This window comes from Quercus suber, unplaced genomic scaffold, assembly GCF_002906115.3.
Source record: "Quercus suber isolate HL8 unplaced genomic scaffold, Cork oak 2.0 scaffold_376, whole genome shotgun sequence".
Classification (NCBI taxonomy): domain Eukaryota; kingdom Viridiplantae; phylum Streptophyta; class Magnoliopsida; order Fagales; family Fagaceae; genus Quercus; species Quercus suber.
This window is the reverse complement of record NW_027069828.1, coordinates 386686-405368: the sequence shown is the minus strand read 5'-3', so window position 1 is coordinate 405368 and position 18683 is coordinate 386686. Positions and strand designations below refer to the sequence as shown.

Here is an 18683-nt window from a genome sequence, read left to right as displayed (position 1 = left end):
TTCAAAAGGAAAATAACCCTAGATTTTCAGCTTTTAAAATTACTAGCAAATGTGGCTTTAGTTTCTTCCTACAAGGAGTCTCTAAAAAAATTGTTTTTTAAATAATGAAACCTCTTCATATTTGCTAAACAGGATTATTCCAAATTTATTACTGTGAATGTGAATGTGACTTTTGCTAATGGTTTGAATTAGTGCCAGAATGTGACTGTTGCTATTGGTTTGAATGAAAATTTGCTGTTGAACTTAAGTCATATTTTGGAATGAGGTAGCTTGGAACTTAAGTCTACTATTTGTCTTATGTGTTTTGCATTATTTGTGAAGACCTGGACACAACAAAAGAACAAAGACTTGGAATAAACTATGCTTTCCCATGGGAAAATTTGATATGATTATTTTTTATTAGATAATTATTGAATTAATATATTAGATTGTATGTTTTTAAAAGTTCAATATTGTTATTTGAAATTATGTTTGAAATTAGAAGTTTTTTGTATCAGGATATTATATAGTGAGATATGTATGAAAACAAAATGCAATAATTTTTTTAAAAAATTGATAGTGTGAGAACTATTAGACCAAGTTGTAACTAAGTATACTTTGTTTATACTATACAGATATATGATATTCAACTCTTATAGGTATATTTTTCTCCAAAACATAGATACACATCTCTTTCTTCCCCACAATTGGGAAAAAGTAAATAAAGATAACTATACAATAGATTATTAATCAATAAATCATATATCATAAAGTGGAAATATAAAAAAAAAAAAATGCAAAAAGAAAAAATTCCTTAAGTATCTATACATAAAAACATTAATAGCTTAATGATGCTCTAGAGTAAATTATATTTTATCTTATTCTCTTTTTGGCATTTTCAGTAAAGATAATCGACTAAGTAAAATTAAAAGCTTACCAAGAAAGTTCAAATTAACTAAAAAATTGATGTTGGAGATACTAATTATTTGTAAAAAAATGACCAAAATAAAAATAAAGAAGTCAAGGAACTTATAGCAAAATGTTTTCTATACAAAATTCCAATAGAAGGGAGACTAATAGGCCCTCCACTTTCTTCAAGACATAGGGGATTATAAAAGATCATACATCTTTTGCCTACTATTTTCTCTTTCTCAAATTCACATTACCAAAGAAGTATATGAAGCGAAAAATATTGTGAATACATCTCTATTCATGAAAGTACATTGGCAGGACATTCAAATTTGTAGCCATGTATAAACTCAAATTTCTATTAAAAAAAAAAAAACCCACATATTAACCCATACCAAACCAAAGCTATAAGAGTGATTTGTGATGGGAAATTTGAAAAATAACACAAAAAAAATTAAATAAAAAACCATCAACCTAAATTAGAGTTATAAGTAAGAACAAAAATCAAGAGAGAGAGAGAGAGAGAGAGAGAGAGAGAGAGAGAGCGAGTAGAGAGAGTACTCACAATTTTGTGTAGAAAAAATCTGGATTGAATGGAATAAGTGATATCAAATTTATACAAAATAAGATGGGGAGAAGAAGAGTCAAAATATAAGAAAAAGAAATGATGAAGGAAGTTTAACGATATGGTAAAGAGTAGTGGGGAGATAAAGAGGCAACGAGAGAGGGGAAAGGTGGAGGAAGAGAAGAAGAGTTTTTTTTTTTTTTTTTAGAATAGGAAGATGAAAATTTAAATATTCAATTTTAAACATTACTTGAAATTAGAAAGAAGAAAACGAAAATTTGAAATCAATTTGGGTAGTTGAATATAATCAAACATTTGCATCTAATGAATATAATGTTTGTAATGAATAATCAAACATGTGCATATATCCACTAAAAGATAATAAATTATTTAATTTTAACAATTACTTGAAATTAGAAAGAAGAATATGAAAAGTTGAAATCAATTTGGGTAGCTAAATAGTCAAATATTTGCATTTAAAACAAATGAATAGTAACATGTTGAATAGTAATGGAGTGCATTAAAGGTTTGTCTATGAACTATATTGGATTATTTTATATAAAATAAAATAGAAAAATCATAAGAATTTTTTTTAAAGGATAACGTGGCTAATGAGGTGGCTCAATAGGAGTATAGAAACATTAAATTCTACGTTTCAGCTTTTAGATATATATAAACTAGTTGCAAACCCACGCGATGTGTGGGAATATAGATTACTTTGTAATTGTGGTATGATGTATAATTTGTTCTCTCTAAAAATCAAAAAAATTCTAAAATTATTTTCATCTATCTATCTATCTATCTATATATATGTATATATATATATATATATATATATATATATCATTTTAGTATTTTAGGTGTGTTTGATTGAAATTATTTCTCTTTGAGGTAGTCCATATTTTTCTAAATTATATTATGGTATGTTGTGTTTTCCTTCTTCTTCTTCTTCTTCTTCTTCTTCTTCTTCTTCTTTTTTTTTTTTCCACTAAACTCTTTATATTATTCAAATTTCTCATTTCTTAAATGAGATATCATAATAATCAAAACTCATCACAAAATTACAGTTGATATTACTTAAATAGTTGAGAAACACGTTCAAATACATAGCAAGATTGTATTTTGATATAAATTCTAATTTTCACTTTCAAAATAACTAAGTATTATGTCAATCAAAAAATCAAACAAAAGCTATAAGATGGAGAGAAAATGCTTGTGATGGAAAACTCAAAAACACACACAAAATCGTATATTAACCCAAAATAGTGTTATAAAAAAAAAGTAGAATGACTCATCAACCTAAAGTTAAGTTGCAAGAAAGAATAAATAATCAAGAAAGAGAATAATCACCTTTTCTTGGAGTGACCTGAATTAGATAAATTTATAGAAAATAAGATGAGAAGAAGAATAGTCAAAATAAAAGATATAGTCACACCAAATTATCCAAGTCATGTTATGTAATTGAATAACATTATATTCTTATTTATTATCTTTATAATGCAATATGATAGCATTTGACAATCAAAGAAAAGAAAAGAAAAATAACAATTTAAAAATACAAAACCAAAAAGTTTGGAGCGTGAAATATAATTTAATCCTATTTANGTGAAATATAAGTTAATCCTATTTATTTTTTGTAGGGGTATGCATAAACTTAAAGTAGAGTTCTAAAGAACACACAAATTCATAAACCTAAAGTAAAGATATAAAACATATAAAAAAAAAAATTCCACACAAAAAGGGAAAAAAATTGAGAGAAAGAGAGAGGGAGAATAATAGTAGAGTTCTAAATAAGATTTGAAATTCATCAACATAAAGTGAAGATTAAAAAAATAAAAAAATAAAAATTGAGAAAGAGAGAGAGTAATAACCTTTTTATGTGATAAAATATGTATAGAGTGAGAGAGAATTGCAAATATATAGTAAGAGGATAGGGATAAGAATAGTTAAAATGAAAGAAAGATGAAGGGATAAAGGAAGAGTGATATTAATGTTGATAGTAGTGGAGAGATGAAAAAGTAAAAATGAAGGAGAAAAGTTAGAGAAAATGTAACAGTAAACTACAAAATTAATAAATAAATAAAAATAGTCAAAAAATAGGAGAGAAATAATTGAAAATAAGTAGGTGATATGGTTACAAATGTAATTCAACTGAAGCGTAATAACAATAAATACTAGATTTTAACTTTTATATATATATATATATATATAGATGTATAATAGTATGTAATGCAACAATAATTTACCTTAAGAAATGTGCGTGTTCATACGGACCAACACTGATTCTTTATGGCCTATCCTTCCTTACCCACCTGTCCCCCACTGCCACCACTTTACAGTATCATCGTATGCAAATACAAATACATTGCGTGAAAAGAAGAGGAAGGCAGTCAAAAAGGAAAAAGAAAAAATAGAAAAGAAAGTATAAAGAGAAAGGACGAAGGAAACAAAAATAAGTGGGGTGGTCAAAAAAGATAAAGGAAATTGTATCCTACTTTCTTTAAGTTATATTTTATGCAAAAGTGTGAAAGTGAATCAATATTATAATGTAAGCTGCTCTCCAAACTCTACATAACCATAATAGTATTTCACACTAAAGTGACGACCAATTTCCTCAGATTACGTGTTGGGGCTACACAATTGTGAAATTACATTCTCTAAAAAGTGAAGCAGACTACAAGCAGTATGCTAGTATTTTCACAATAGATCATCGTTGTCATCTTGGCCTAACAACAACTAACAGTCCTCCCAAAAAAAAAAAAAAATACAATATATATATATATATATATATATATATATTTTCAAGTGGAGGCCTTCTTTTATTTGGGGCTTTAAGCAATAGTATTAATTGCATCTATTGTTCAGCTGGCATTAATGATAGACCATCATTGTCTTCTTGGCCTAATAACAACTAACATTCAATTTCTTCAATCTACCATTCCCGTTCTCTCTCAAAAATACTTTTGAGACAAATCCCTCTTATTTTTAATTTTTCATTCACTTTTCTTTACCTACGTTATCACATATTTCTTTCTTCTCTTCCTTTTAGATCATCTAACCATTAATCCAAATCACAATGACTTTTCTTACTAGAAAAAAGAGATTGCTCTTCCTCTTTCACGCTACTATGCAAAAGACAAAATTTAACTACAATATCAATTGTAGATTTAGAGTACTACTTTAATCAATATCTTTTTATTGAATGTGAATTTTCATAAATCTACTATTAGATTACATTTTCTTCTTATATCCTCCATACTTGCAAAATATATAGAGAATTATGGCATGTTTGGATGGAGGAGGAAAGTAGGGGGAGTGGAGGGGAGTAGAGTAGAGTTGGCTAAAAATAAGCTAATTTTGTGCTAAATTTACTCTACTCTACTTTACTCTACTTCCCCTCTCTCTCCCTCAATCCAAACGAACCATTAAAGATCAATAGCTATGTCATCAATAAATTGTTTAAATTGCAAGATTTTGTAGTTTGAAATTATGTATAAATAGATAATATCCGATTGACATAAAATTTGATATGTGTGTTAAGAGTGTAAAAAAATGCAATTTAATAGTTAAATTTTCAAAATATGTAGTAATATTTATTTTATTAAATAAGTTTGTAACTTTACACTACAACCAATTTTGAAGTTAAACTTTGTCCCTATGCAAATACAATATATTCTTGAGTTTTAGAGATCAAAATACCTGCGTGGATTTTACGAGCAATTAGAATGGGTTTTTGCATTTAAACATAACTAAACTTATAGCAATCTTATAAAGTTTTCTCTTTAAATGTTACAGATTTGTTTACATGGCATGCTTTGATTGTTTACTAGGGAAAGCTAGACCAGACAATTGAAGCAATGAGAAAATACAACCCTAAGATTGTGTTTTCAATGCAAAAGTCATGTATAGATGCAATGCTATGGGAAGCTTGTAAGGAATGGAGTTGAGGTTATTGAACACTTTATCAACAAGAATCTATTACGATAATCTAAATTTGATAGAAGAGCTACATAACAGAACATCAAAAATAAAAGAAAAAGAAAAATTGAAATAGAGTATTACACATCACACGTCTCATTGAAATTTTACCAAACATATGGTAAAAAACAAAAAAAATTGCTACACTAAATGAATCAGATATTGGGACTGCCGAGGCAAGTGTTTCCTAACATGATACTGGAGTCAAATTGTCAACAAGACCCTTAATTTTAATGCATTGATAAATTTGGACACAACCTTACTGAATCTACGAACATCATGAAACCATTTTTCCCATTAAAAAAAAAAATTTAGCATGTTCACATAGGCAGTGAATTACTACACTCTTTACAACTTAGAAATTACTATAGCACCCCAATGTAGAAATATCATAATATTATAAGTGTCATGTAACGGGTGTCCTTAGAGTAATTTTCAATAAACTATATTAACAAAATTTTAAACTTCACTTTTATGAGAATTATAAAAAATTGTCAAAAAAATTAATTGTTTTATTATTTTTTCATAAAATATTTCTAAATTATCTAAAAGAAATATTTCTAAAAATATTTTTCAAACTAATGCCTTTGGGCATTCGGTAACATTCCCATATATATATATATATATATATATTTTTTAAAGTCATGTATAGATGCGGTGCTATGGGAAGCTTGTAAGGAATGGAGTTGAGGTTATTGAACACTTGATCAACAAGAATCTATTACGATAATCTAAATTTGACAGAAGAGCTGCATAACGGAACATCAAAAATAAAAGAAAAAGAAAAATTGAAACAGAGTATTGCACATCACACGTCTCATTGAAATTTTACCAAACATATGGTAAATAACAAAAAATTTGCTACCCTCAGTGAATCAGATATTGGGACTGCCAAAGCTAGTGTTTCCTAACATGATACCAAAGTCAAATTGTCAACAAGACCCTTAATTTTAAGGCATTGATAGTTTTGGACACAACCTTACTGAATCTACGAACATCATGAAACCATTTTTCCCATTTAAAAAAAAAATATAGTGTGTTCACACAGGCAGTGATTTACTATACTCTTTACAACTTGGAAATTACCATAGCACCCCAATGTAGAAATATCATAATATTATAAGAGTCATGTAATGGGTGTCCTTAGAGCAATTTTTAATAAACCATATTAGGAAAATTTTAAACATCACTTTCATGAGAATTATAAAAAAACTGTTAGAAAAATTAATTATTTTAATATTTTCTCATAAATTATTTCTAAACTATCTAAAAAAAAATAAAATATTTCTAAAAATAATTCTTAAACTAATGTCTTTAGGACATTCATTAACGTTCTCATATATATATATATATATATTTGGACTTTTTAACGTATTATAATATACAAACACACAATAGCAAATTCCTTTAATCAAATTCAATTGGGCCAAATCAGTCATCATAACTGTATGTATAACATAATGACATCACCAACCAATATAGACTCAAGTCACTCAACGGTTTTTTTTTTTTTTGGGTAGAAAGACTCAAAAGATTTCAACATATGCATTTCATAAAGACAAAGTATAATTGATTGTTTTTTTTTTTGTTTTGCTAGGTAAGTGTTTATGCAGGGGATTGAATCCCTAAGTTGATAGGTCATATTGGGTCATACAGAATACAGATAAATTCAACCAGGTCTGAAAGTGAAATGCAGAGTATTTTACACCCGGCCCAGCGGATATTTCTTCGTACTTTCCTGAGTCCAAAATTTTGGAAGTTAATCAGAAAATGCACATCAGCTTCCACCTACACTCCAAAGTCCAAATGCCGAAGATAAAATATATTGGTTAGAATATAAAATATCATCTCTAACTACTCTGCCTGTCTGCTGATATGTTAGTCCTAGTCTCCCAGATATAATAAACTAATGAAATAGGATCCATAAACAAAGGAAATGGATCATTGAGACCCATTCAACACGTTTTAAATTTTTGGCCCACATTTTTTTTTTATTATTATTATTGTTTTTGGTTAAATTTTGATACTGCAAAGAGATTTCTTCGAACTTTCCTGGATCAAAGAAAGCGCGTGTACCCAAAAAAAAATCACTTTTACCAGTAAAAAGAATACTACTTATTTTAGCCTGGCATCACAACAACTAAAACTCAATTCATTTACTCTCTCATTCTCAGCCAATTCTCGTTCTTTCTCAAAAAACCATTGTGAAATATCTCTCATTTTTTTATTTCTCATTCACTTCGCTTCTTAAACTCTTACAATTTTAATTTCGTCACATCTTTATTTTCTTTCTCCTCTCCTCTTTTAGATTTTCCCAATTGTCTCTTCATCAAAATCGTAATGGCCCTTTTGACCACCAGAGGAACCTCCTCTTCCTCTTTCACCCAAAGATGCATATATGATGTGTTCTTGAGTTTCAGAGGAGAAGATACCCGTAATGGTTTTACTAGCCATTTGAATGGTATTTTGCGTCATAATGGTATTAACACTTTCATGGATGATGAGCTTGAAAGAGGAGAAAAAATTTCTGCTGAACTTCTTGAAGCTATTGAAAGTTCAAAGATTTTGATAATTTTATTCTCTAAAAATTATGCATCCTCCACTTGGTGTTTGGATGAACTTGTCAAGATTCTTGAGTGTAAAAATAATGGCCAAGTGGTGTTACCGGTTTTTTACAAGGTAGATCCATCAGATGTACGTAACCAACAGGAAAAGTTTGGAGAAGCATGGTTAACCATCAAAAAAAAAAAATATATATATATATATATATTATTGGTTAGAATATAAAATATTATCTCTAACAACTCTTCCGTCTGCTGATATGTTAGTCCTAGTCTCCCAGATATAAACTAATGAAATAGGTATCATAAACTAAGGAAATGGATCATTGAGACCCACTAAATACGTTTTAATTTTTGGCCCACATTATTTTATTATTATTATTATTTTTTTTTGGGTTAAATTTTGATACTGCAAAGAGATTTCTTCGAACTTTCCTCGATCAAAGAAAGCGCGTGTACCCAAAAAAATCACTTACCAGTCAAAAAAATACTACTTATTTTAGCCTGGCACCACAACAACTAAAACTCAATTCATTGACTCTCTCATTCTCAGCCAATTCTCGTTCTTTCTCAAAAAACCATTGTGAAATATCTCTCATTTTTAATTTCTCATTCACTTCGCTTCTTAAACTCTTACCATTTTAATTTCGTCACATCTTTATTTTCTTTCTCCTCTCCTCTTCCTTTTAGATTTTCTCAACTGTCTCTGCATCAAAATCACAATGGCCCTTTCCACCACCAGAGGAACCTCCTTTTCCTCTTTCACCCAACGATGCAGATATGATGTGTTCTTGAGTTTCAGGGGAGAAGATACCCGCAATGGTTTTACCAGCCATTTGAATGGTATTTTGCGTCATAATGGTATTAACACTTTCATGGATAATGAGCTTTCAAGAGGAGAAAAAATTTCCGCTGAACTTCTTGAAGCTATTGAAAGTTCAAAGATTTCGATAATTGTATTCTCTAAAAATTATGCATCCTCCACTTGGTGTTTGGATAAACTTGTCAAGATTCTTGAGTGTAAGAATAATGGCCAAGTAGTGTTACCGATTTTTTACAAGGTGGATCCATCAGATGTACGTAACCAACAGAAAAAGTTTGGAGAAGCACTCGCAAAGCATGAAAAAAAATTCAAGGATAATAAAGAGAAGGTGCAGAGATGGAGGGCAGCCCTAAATGAAGCCAGCCATATATCTGGTTGGCATTACAAAAATGAGTATGTGTTTAATCTCTACTTTGTTATCACCAATTAATTTTATTGCTAAACAAACAACCCCAAAAAAAAACCCTTCGTGTTTGCATTTTTATTAGAAAAAAGAAAAGAAAAGAGATTATAAAAAATTTATATTTTGATCATATCTTTTAGTAGTGAGCTAAATAGGATATAAGGTTCAGTGATAGAAAGGGAAGAATATATGATAGATACTCTTATCAATTAATTTGAAACTTCTCTCATGTCATGTTTAGAAAATTTCCCCTAAATTTTATAATAAATTCATTCAAGTGTTAGAAGTGGATATTCAACGAGTTTGTTTCATTTCCAAAGCAAATATTCCATGCATCTTTGTGCTAAAAGCCTAAAGTCGATGTTTGACCTTAAAAAAAAAAAAGTTCGTAATGATAGTTCTCAAATCTATGAATTACGTGCCATTTAATTTGACTAACAAAATTTATGTTGTAGTTCACAAACTAAACATTTTGAATTCAATTCAAGATCATATTTCCATTTTCTAACATGTTTTAAATGCTTTGTGATTTGCAGCCGCCCTCAATTTAGATTTATCGAAGAAATTTTAGAAGAGATCTTAAGTGCTAAATTAAATCGTACACAAGTATTTGTTGTTAAATACCCAGTTGGAATAGACTCTCGCATAGAGGAAATAAGTTATAATTATTACAATTTTCTATAATTTTTTTAATATATAAAATCAAATTGTGTACAAATATTTAAAAATGTACACCTAACCATAAAAAATTTATGGTGCAAATCAATGAACTATTGACAAATTTTTTTTTTATTTAAAAAAAAAAAAGAATAGTGCTATAGATAGTACAAGTTTTACTACATTGAACAAACAATTGATGTGTCACAAATTATAAAGAGACAATTCAAAAATTCATTTAGGAGGTGGTTAAAATCTACCAATCACATTCATTGCCACATTAATTTGAAGGCTTTATGTTTATAAAATTGTAGTACCTTTAACATTTTTATTTTAAAAGTGTGTATTATAATTCATAATTGAACAGTTATTATTTCTGTTTCTCNGATATATTACAAAGTAGCAATCTTCATGACCCATACTATGATATTGAAAAACTTATTGATAAATCTCTCATAGTCATTACAAAAGATGACAAATTATTGATGCATGACTTAATACAACAAATGGGTTTGGAAATTGCTCGACAAGAATCAAAAGTGTCAAAAAAATATAGAAGGCTATTGTGTTATGAGGATGCTCCTGAAGTACTAAATGAAGATACGGTATAAGTCCTTTTGATTTACCTTTTTCTTTTTCTAGCAACGCAAATATAAATAATTTTTTCTCATTGTATTTGAATTATCATTTTAATGTTGAAGATGATTTTGTTTTAAATTTAATAATTATATGTTTTGTTGTCTAATGTGATTCATGTGATTCTTTGTCCAATTAGGGATTAGATGAAATTCGAGGCATAACATTGTCCTTGCCACATCCAAGAAAGATGCAATTGAATCTTGGAAAGATGAAAAGCCTCAAATATTTGATAATTCGCAATGTAATTTGTGAAGACCTTAAATATCTTCCCAATGGGTTAAGGTTACTTGATTGGAATGAATTCCCTTTATCGTCCTTGCCATCCACCTATGAACCTACAAAACTCGTTGCACTTAACATGCAAGGGAGCCACATTGAATTGGACGAGCATTTCGAGGTATAATCATAGCATTTATAAATTCTTATTTGGTTTTTTTTTGTTAACGAGTACCTTTAGAGAATAAGTTAAGGTGCATTTTTTTTTTTGGTTGCTAAAACAAAACCATGCATTTAATACTATATAAAATAAATTTTCTATAATTTTTTTTAATATATAAAATCAAATTGCGTACAAATATTTAAAAATGTACACCTAACCATAAAAAATTTATGGTGCAAATCAATGAACTATTGACAAATGTTTTTTTAAAATTTTTTTAAAAAAAAAAAAAGGAATAGTGCTATAGATAGTACAAGTTTTACTACATTGAACAAACAAATTGATGTGTCACAAATTATAAAGAGACAATTCAAAAATTCATTTAGGAGGTGGTTAAAATCTACCAATCACATTCATTGCCACATTAATTTGAAGGCTTTATGTTTATAAAATTGTAGTACCTTTAACATTTTTATTTTAAAAGTGTGTATTATAATTCATAATTGAACAGTTATTATTTCTGTTTCTAAAAAAAAAAAAAAAAAAAAGAGTTATTATTTCCTAATCTATGCTCTGAGCCTTTTTTGTTTTGTTTTTTTGAATGAGCTCTTAGCCTTATTTTGTTTCTTTTTAATAATAATTTTTTTTTAAAAAAAAAATTCTTCTTTTGCAGAGGTGTCGGTTTGAAACATTAAAATATATATGGATTTCACACATTGTAAAAATATTACAAAAGTACTTGACTTATCAGTGATTGCCCCAAACATAAAGAAGTTGGAGCTTTATAGTTGCATAAATTTAGTCGGGATTCATTAGTTGGTTGGTTGGACTTCATGTAATTTTCTCCACAAATAAAGTTATAATTGTGCACAAATATTAAATAATGTTTACACAACCATGATGAGTCTATGGGTGCAAATCAATAAACCATTTGACACCAATCATATTCATTGCAATATGTACATTTTTTCATGACATCATAGGTTGAAACTAATATATATATATATATATATATGTATGTATGAATTCATTGTTACATGAGTTTGTAAGATTTATGTAATAAAACTTATTATACTTTTAACATTTTCATTTTAAAAAATGTGTATTATATTTTTTTAAAGGAAAAAAAAAGTCTATTATAATTCATTATTGATCATTTATTAATATATGCTCTTAGTCTATCATTTTAAAGTTTGTTTTCTTCTTACTAATAAATTTCAAAAACTTTCCTTTTTATACAGAGATGTCGGTTCGAAACATTGAAATATATGAATTTCAGATTTTGTAAAAATATTACAAAGGTACCTGACTTGTCAGTGATTTCTCCAAACATAAAGGAGGTGGTACTTTATGGATGCATAAATTTAGTTGAGGTTCATCAATCTAATGGACTTCTTGAAGAGCTTGAATTCTGGGATCTCGGTGGATGCCAAAATATTAGAATTTTTCCAAGAAACCTCCGGTTGAAATCTCTTAAAAGGTTTTATCTTAATTGGTGTGGAAGTCTTCTGCAAAGAACGGAAACATTAGCGTTGCTTACATCAATAGGATATCTCATTAGCCTTCATAGCTTGAGAATAAGTTTAAAAAATGTGAAAGATTCAAGTAACATCTCTAATTTACAAAATCTTAGGGAGCTCATTTTGTATGATTGTGAAAATTTTCCAAAAGCCAAGGATACTTCTGGTTGCTTCCCCAAATTACAATGTTTAGGTTTCCGTGATAGCAACATCACTACCCTCCCTGAAATTGCACGCAGATGTCCGAAATTAGAGAGCCTTTGCATTCACCATTGCCAGAACCTTCGGGAAATTCCAAGGCTTCCACCTTGTATAAGAATTGTATTTGCAATAGGGTGCTATTCGTTGAATTCACGATGTAGAAGAAGATTATTTAGTCAGGTATCTCTCTAATTTATATTTAAAAAAAAAAAAAACAATTTTGGTTAACTTTCCTTACTAAATTTGTTGAACTGAAATTTTGTTAATTGCAAGCAGCTTGGAGATGTGAAAGGGCTTCCACGGAATTTAGTATGTGCTTATTCTAATATGGGATCATCACATCAGGAGTTTGGATCTGAATTGGGCACTTCATCTGAATTGGGCTCTGCTTCTAAGTGGTCTTTTTATGGCCTTGCACTTCCAGGAACTACAATTCCAAAGTGGTTCAACCATCAGAGGCATGGAAGTTCCATATCATTCTCAGTTGGTCAGAAATTTCCATCATTTGCTTTTTGTGTTGCTTTAAACGTAAAACGCAAGGATAATGTGCCATTTGTATCTCAACCGTTTCATTGTTCTATCTACTTGTTCATTAATGGTTTTGAAGAATGGCTCACGAGTTGTACATTTCCACTTGATTCATTAAATTTTATGTGGTTTCATTATGTAAGTGATAGACATAACTTATTGAAACGCATAAATTTAGGCGATCGGAATGATGTTACTCTTCGGTGTGAAATTTTAAATAACCATAGAGAAATAGCAGATATTACAATAAGAAGGTGTGGGGTCCATGTGGCATGCATATGTCCCCCTCGGAATTCTACTGCAGATAAGGTATTAAAAGAAGCATCTTTTGATGAAAGATTAAAAGTTTTTTTATCCAGAGTAGCTGCAAATGATCTTCCCTTCAAGCTAAAGATGGTCAGACGCTCTGAAACCCAAAATGCCAATCTTTGCCCTCTTTGTGAAATAGCAAAAGATTCATCCTTACATCTATTTCAACGTTGTCCCTATGCCAAAGGAATGTGGTTTGGTGGTAGATGGGGTTTTCGCATTGAAGTGATTCAAGCTAAATCTGTAAAGGAGTTCATTGAACAAATAGTTGACCCCCCAAAGGAATTATTAGCAGAAAGAGTCACCAAAGATGAATTCACACTGTATGCAGTAGTGGCGATGAAAATCCTTTGGGATGCACGGGTGAAAGCTCTAGTTTCAGAGACTAAAGAAAGCATAAATCAGCTAGCCCATCGTCTTAACACACAGTATGACTCTAACTTGAGATCACTTGGGACTACGAGGGGAACTAAAGAGCAAAAAAGGGAAAGTGCTTGGACCAAACCACCTGATCAACTGGTGAAGCTTAACTTCAATGCATCGTGTGATCAAAATAATGTAGGCTTGGCTGTGGTTGTCAGAAATCAAGAGGGGAATGGCAGAGCAATCAGACGTGGGATAAGCCTCTGCAGTAAGATGGGCAATGCCATTGGCAAATGAGGAGAGACTTGAACAAGTTGTGGTAGAGGGTATAAAGGTAAGCACTCCAAATATTTGATAAAATGTTACTATGGATATATAATGGTAAAATACAATACAGATTGCATAATTGGATTGCTATTTCTCTTCCTTTTTTTGTAGTCCAATGAATCTGTGCTAGAGATAAACTTTATATTGTTAGCTGGTTGTTGAGGATTTATCTTTTAAATTGCAGCTACCATCATCAACTTCATTGTAAATTCAGCTTGCAAGCTCGGCTGGGAATGGAGGAGCATAATGAATGATATTTTGGCTTTGGCTTCTTTTTTCATATAATAATGCAGTGAACAGCCTCATAAAATGGGCAGTGGGGTCTAATGACTCTAGTTTATTGTTGCCTGTACATGTTCCCCCAATAGTAAGCAGATAGAAGTTTGTTACCTCTCTCTCCTCTTTCTAATATGTTGCTCACACAGTCACACATCCTGGTGGACTTGCATTCGTTTTCTGCTCTTCTTCAACATGTGTATTTGGACTATGATTTATCAATTTATTAGTACTTAGCACCAGTTCTGAAAGGTCACTCAGATGCTAATGAGCTCTCTTTTGGAATTTTCGACCCTTTTGAAGGTACTAAGTTCACATTATATGTATACCAGCTAAGTAATTGTTGGAAATATAATTTGATTTTAATATGGGAGTAGTCATGAGGTTACTCTAGGCCTAGCTTGGACTATTTTAATTTTAGTTAGTATTACTTAAGGCCTTCTGTATTGTAGTTCTGTTAAATATGACAAAATATAAATAAGATCAAATGAATTGATATTCAAGTTGGCCAAGTTTAGAATAAATTGTCTTATTGAATGAAATATGATTTTTATGTTGTTCTTCTCATACAAATAATGGTTATTTCTCCTTGTGATCTTGAACATACCTCATGTTAGAGGCTAACTGGAACCTTTCTCCTGTATTGATATCCCTTAGCACTAAATTTAATATTCACTTCACCTAAAACAAAAATTCATGTATTAAAAATGATTTGGAACTATTGGCTGAATCTTAGATACTTTTCTTTTGTGGGGGTGGAGTTGGGGGACTATTGCAATGATTATCATTTACTATTTCAGGAAGCAGAGCATCTTTGCCTAGACAACTGCTTGCTAGAAACTGCACTACACTTGAAGAGCCAAAGCAGTCGACCAAGACAAAGCTACAAGTCCAATGCAAGCACCACACTGCCCCCAATCAGCCTCTCAGTACTGACAATTGATAAACCACTTCTCTAAGCCCACCATCACTAGCTGAAAAACTATGGTAGACTTAGAATTATTAAAAACATCTTGTTCTTGAATAACCCCTAAATTTGTTCTTCTCCAGTTGCCTAGGGTCAAACTTATTGAAGACTTCACAGAGGAAAAACTGTTGAAAATGAGGGTTTCTTTCACTATCTCACACACGCCAAAAATAGATCATGCCCTACATTGCAGCATCAGTAAAACTTCAATGGCTTTGGTTTTAAATTGCTTTGATTGATGGATTTACTATGAAGTCATTGTGTGGCTATAGCTAAAGTTGATGCAAGGGCAGCAACATTCATTGTGAGCTGGAACTAAATGAACTTTTGACTGTTCTTAGATACACACCTTCTCCAACTCAAAACTGTCACCGCAGAAGTAAATAACCAGGGTGACAGTATTTGTGCTCTCCTTTGCCACTTTAGTGCCTTGGATTCCCATGGAAAGCCCAATAATTTTCTTTCCTTAGAATAAATACATGATTCATACCAGCAGTTCTCTCTTTCGGTGAGTATTTTTTGAAAATTCCCTATTCTACAACAGCTTCATTGTTGAAATCCTCATTAAGATTGAGAATCCCACATTCCAAAGCTATCACTCTTGCTGCATGTTCATTGTCACCGGTGATCGTTTTAATGTTTACCCTAGAGAGTGCATATTACTCTTCCTCTTTTCGAAATCCCCACTTCTATTTTTCTTTGAATTGAGGGCCTTGACTTAGATTATCTCAGAATTTTGCTTGATTTTATCGATATTGATACCTAAATCGTAGATAGCCCAATAATGTAGTACTTTTGCTGTATGGCTTCCAAATCCTTCAACCGGTCATGCAGAAATCTTGTTTGTAAATTGTACTAGTTGTGTTGAAACCAAAAACTTGTTGCCTTATAACAAAAACATTTTCTACTTTTTCTTAGGAAGTACATTCCCTTGTTGTTTCTTTACCAAGCCAAGATTCTGTTAGCTTCATCTCATTAATTGTCAAGTGCTTGTTTTGTTAGTGAAGATTTTTTATTTTTTATTTTATTTTTATTATTATTATTTTTTTTTGGGCTCAGCCCATTGTGTAACAAGCAGAAGGTTCTCGAACCATGGTGTAATCAGGCATCAAGCATCAAGCATTTCATAGAATATGCCACATGTAAGAGTAGTTGATAGAGGTAGACACTTCGGAGTTGCCACCACCGTAACTGTGACTATCGTGGCAAAAAGGCATGATCAATCATCGTGCACTATATCTCTAATACTTTGAGTTTTAAATATTTGTATGAGTATTAAGATTTAGAGTATTAGAGCAACAAATGTTCTCTCATGTCAGCTCTTAAAGTTGCATAATATGGTTTTGTTATTTTAATTTTCTGTTCACTTTTTTTTTTTAAAACATAATGTCTATGTTTTCAACCAACATCAATGTAGTGGTTATCTTTAACATAATATTTTTGCTTTAAATCAAGCTTCAGTATGACCAGGCTGCTTGTCTTGTGCTATTACTCTCAAGAAAGACGCCGCACCAGAGAATGATGCTTCCTATTGGTAGTTGAGGAAAGGTGATTGGTTAAATTCATTTTTTTTCATGATTATGTTTCAATCTGCCATTCTTTTCATTGTAAATGAATACATATGTGAAATTTAGCATTCATAAATTATCATGTTAGATGTTGATTTCGTTCACTCTTTTTTCCCCTTTTGTTACTACATCACTAGTGAGTATTCTTTGGCTTTGCCTTTTGTGGAGACCACTTAAGAAGATTGCCTTTTAATGTCTCTAGGAAGTTTCCTAAGTCCTACATGCAGCACATATAGTTGTGAGTCAATTTTTTGTCATTTACTTTCTGTTCAACTATGTTTGCCATTTACAACTCTTTCCCTATATCAGACTGTGTTATCATCTTTATGAGTTATAAAGAGTACAAGGGAAACACACTTTATTTTAAATGCTTTATTTTCTTGTGATGAAATGCATCAATGTAGAAGTTGTTTAATTTGTGGGGAATTTTTATATTGCAATCATAGGAATGGACCTTTTATGCATGTGCCTGATGTTTTTACTTGCATGAAGAATCTTTATGCTTAATAACTTGTGATCTTGTTTGCAGAAAAGATGAATGCTCTTAACAAGTGAGTGAAAAGGCAAAGACCAAGTTGCAATTTCAATAAAAGTACCTGATTGCCTTCACTCCAGCCTCCCAAAATTTACTTAGGTCATTGAGGTATGTTCATAAGCATTACTTTGTGTGTTACTCTACTTGGGATATCTTGAATTAAACTATTGAAACTCTATCAAATTTTGATTATCTTTCTTGCAAATCAAACTAGAACTTACTTTGAGCTTTAGGTTGATAAAACAGTCACCTAAAACAAGCCTTGTCAGAGGTGATTTGTGCACAAGTTAGCTTATAACTATTGTGGCCTGGTCATGAGATTGTTACTGCCTGGGCCAAGGCATTTATAGCTTTGTGAAGGCCAGGTCACCCAAAATTAAAGGCATTAACTTATAAATTAGTACACTTGGCCCATAGCTTTTCATAGTCACCTTGTCACGAAATCAATCAACTTCTTTTTCTCTACATTGGAATATGATCATACATTCTTAAATACTCTCTCCTTAGTTAGCCACCTTGTTTAGGCTAATTTTATGTATATTGCTTCTTTCTAATGAACACACTTTTTTTTTTCTTTATAATATAACCTAGGGTCTTTTTTAAGGGGAAAATAACATATTCAGTTGAAGGAAAATTTATATATATTTCAAATAAGGTATGGCTAATAGTAAAATTTTAATGCAAGCAAAAAATTCTCTTAGTAAGGACCAATAATTTTCCTAGTGTACCTTTAATGTTAACTTAATCCCATCAAAACATCTCGCTTTCAAATGGGATTATGTGGTTTTGATATCTGAAACAGTGGAGGAATTGGGGCATACAGTACAAAGGTCTCTCTCTCTCTCTCTCTCTCTCTCTCTCTCTCTCTCTCTCTCTCTCTTTATATATATATATATATATATAATAAAATATTAAAAAAACCAGTGTATATATATATACACATATACATAAAAAGAAATATTAAAAAAATCAATCCCATGGGAAGCAACAGCCACCCTGGCCTCCCTTTCTTTGCATTTGATCATGGCCTGCTTAATTGTACCTATGCTTATTCCTTTTTGGATTGTTGTTCTCTTGCCAAGTTCCATATACTTAGATGTACTATGACTTGAGATTGTTGCAAAACCTTGGGAACTGAGTATTCTGATAATTTCTTTGGTGTTTTTCTCCTTTGAGCAAAAAATTTAAAGTCTGGT

At 30.7% G+C, this 18683-nt stretch overlaps 1 protein-coding gene and 1 non-coding gene across 4 annotated transcripts in view; both read left to right on the top strand.

Annotated features, from left to right (window-relative positions):
* Positions 1-18683, top strand: part of LOC112002841 (uncharacterized) — a 73176-nt gene that overhangs the window by 52282 nt on the left and 2211 nt on the right. The window lies entirely within an intron of this gene.
* LOC112002846 (disease resistance protein RPP2B) lies at positions 10268-16932 on the top strand. Its single transcript, XM_065760646.1, has 5 exons — positions 10268-10480; positions 10651-10911; positions 12135-12794; positions 12891-14148; positions 15218-16932. Exons 1-4 carry the CDS (start codon positions 10361-10363, stop codon positions 14109-14111), a joined length of 2262 nt encoding a protein of 753 aa, XP_065616718.1. The 5' UTR covers positions 10268-10360; the 3' UTR covers positions 14112-14148; positions 15218-16932.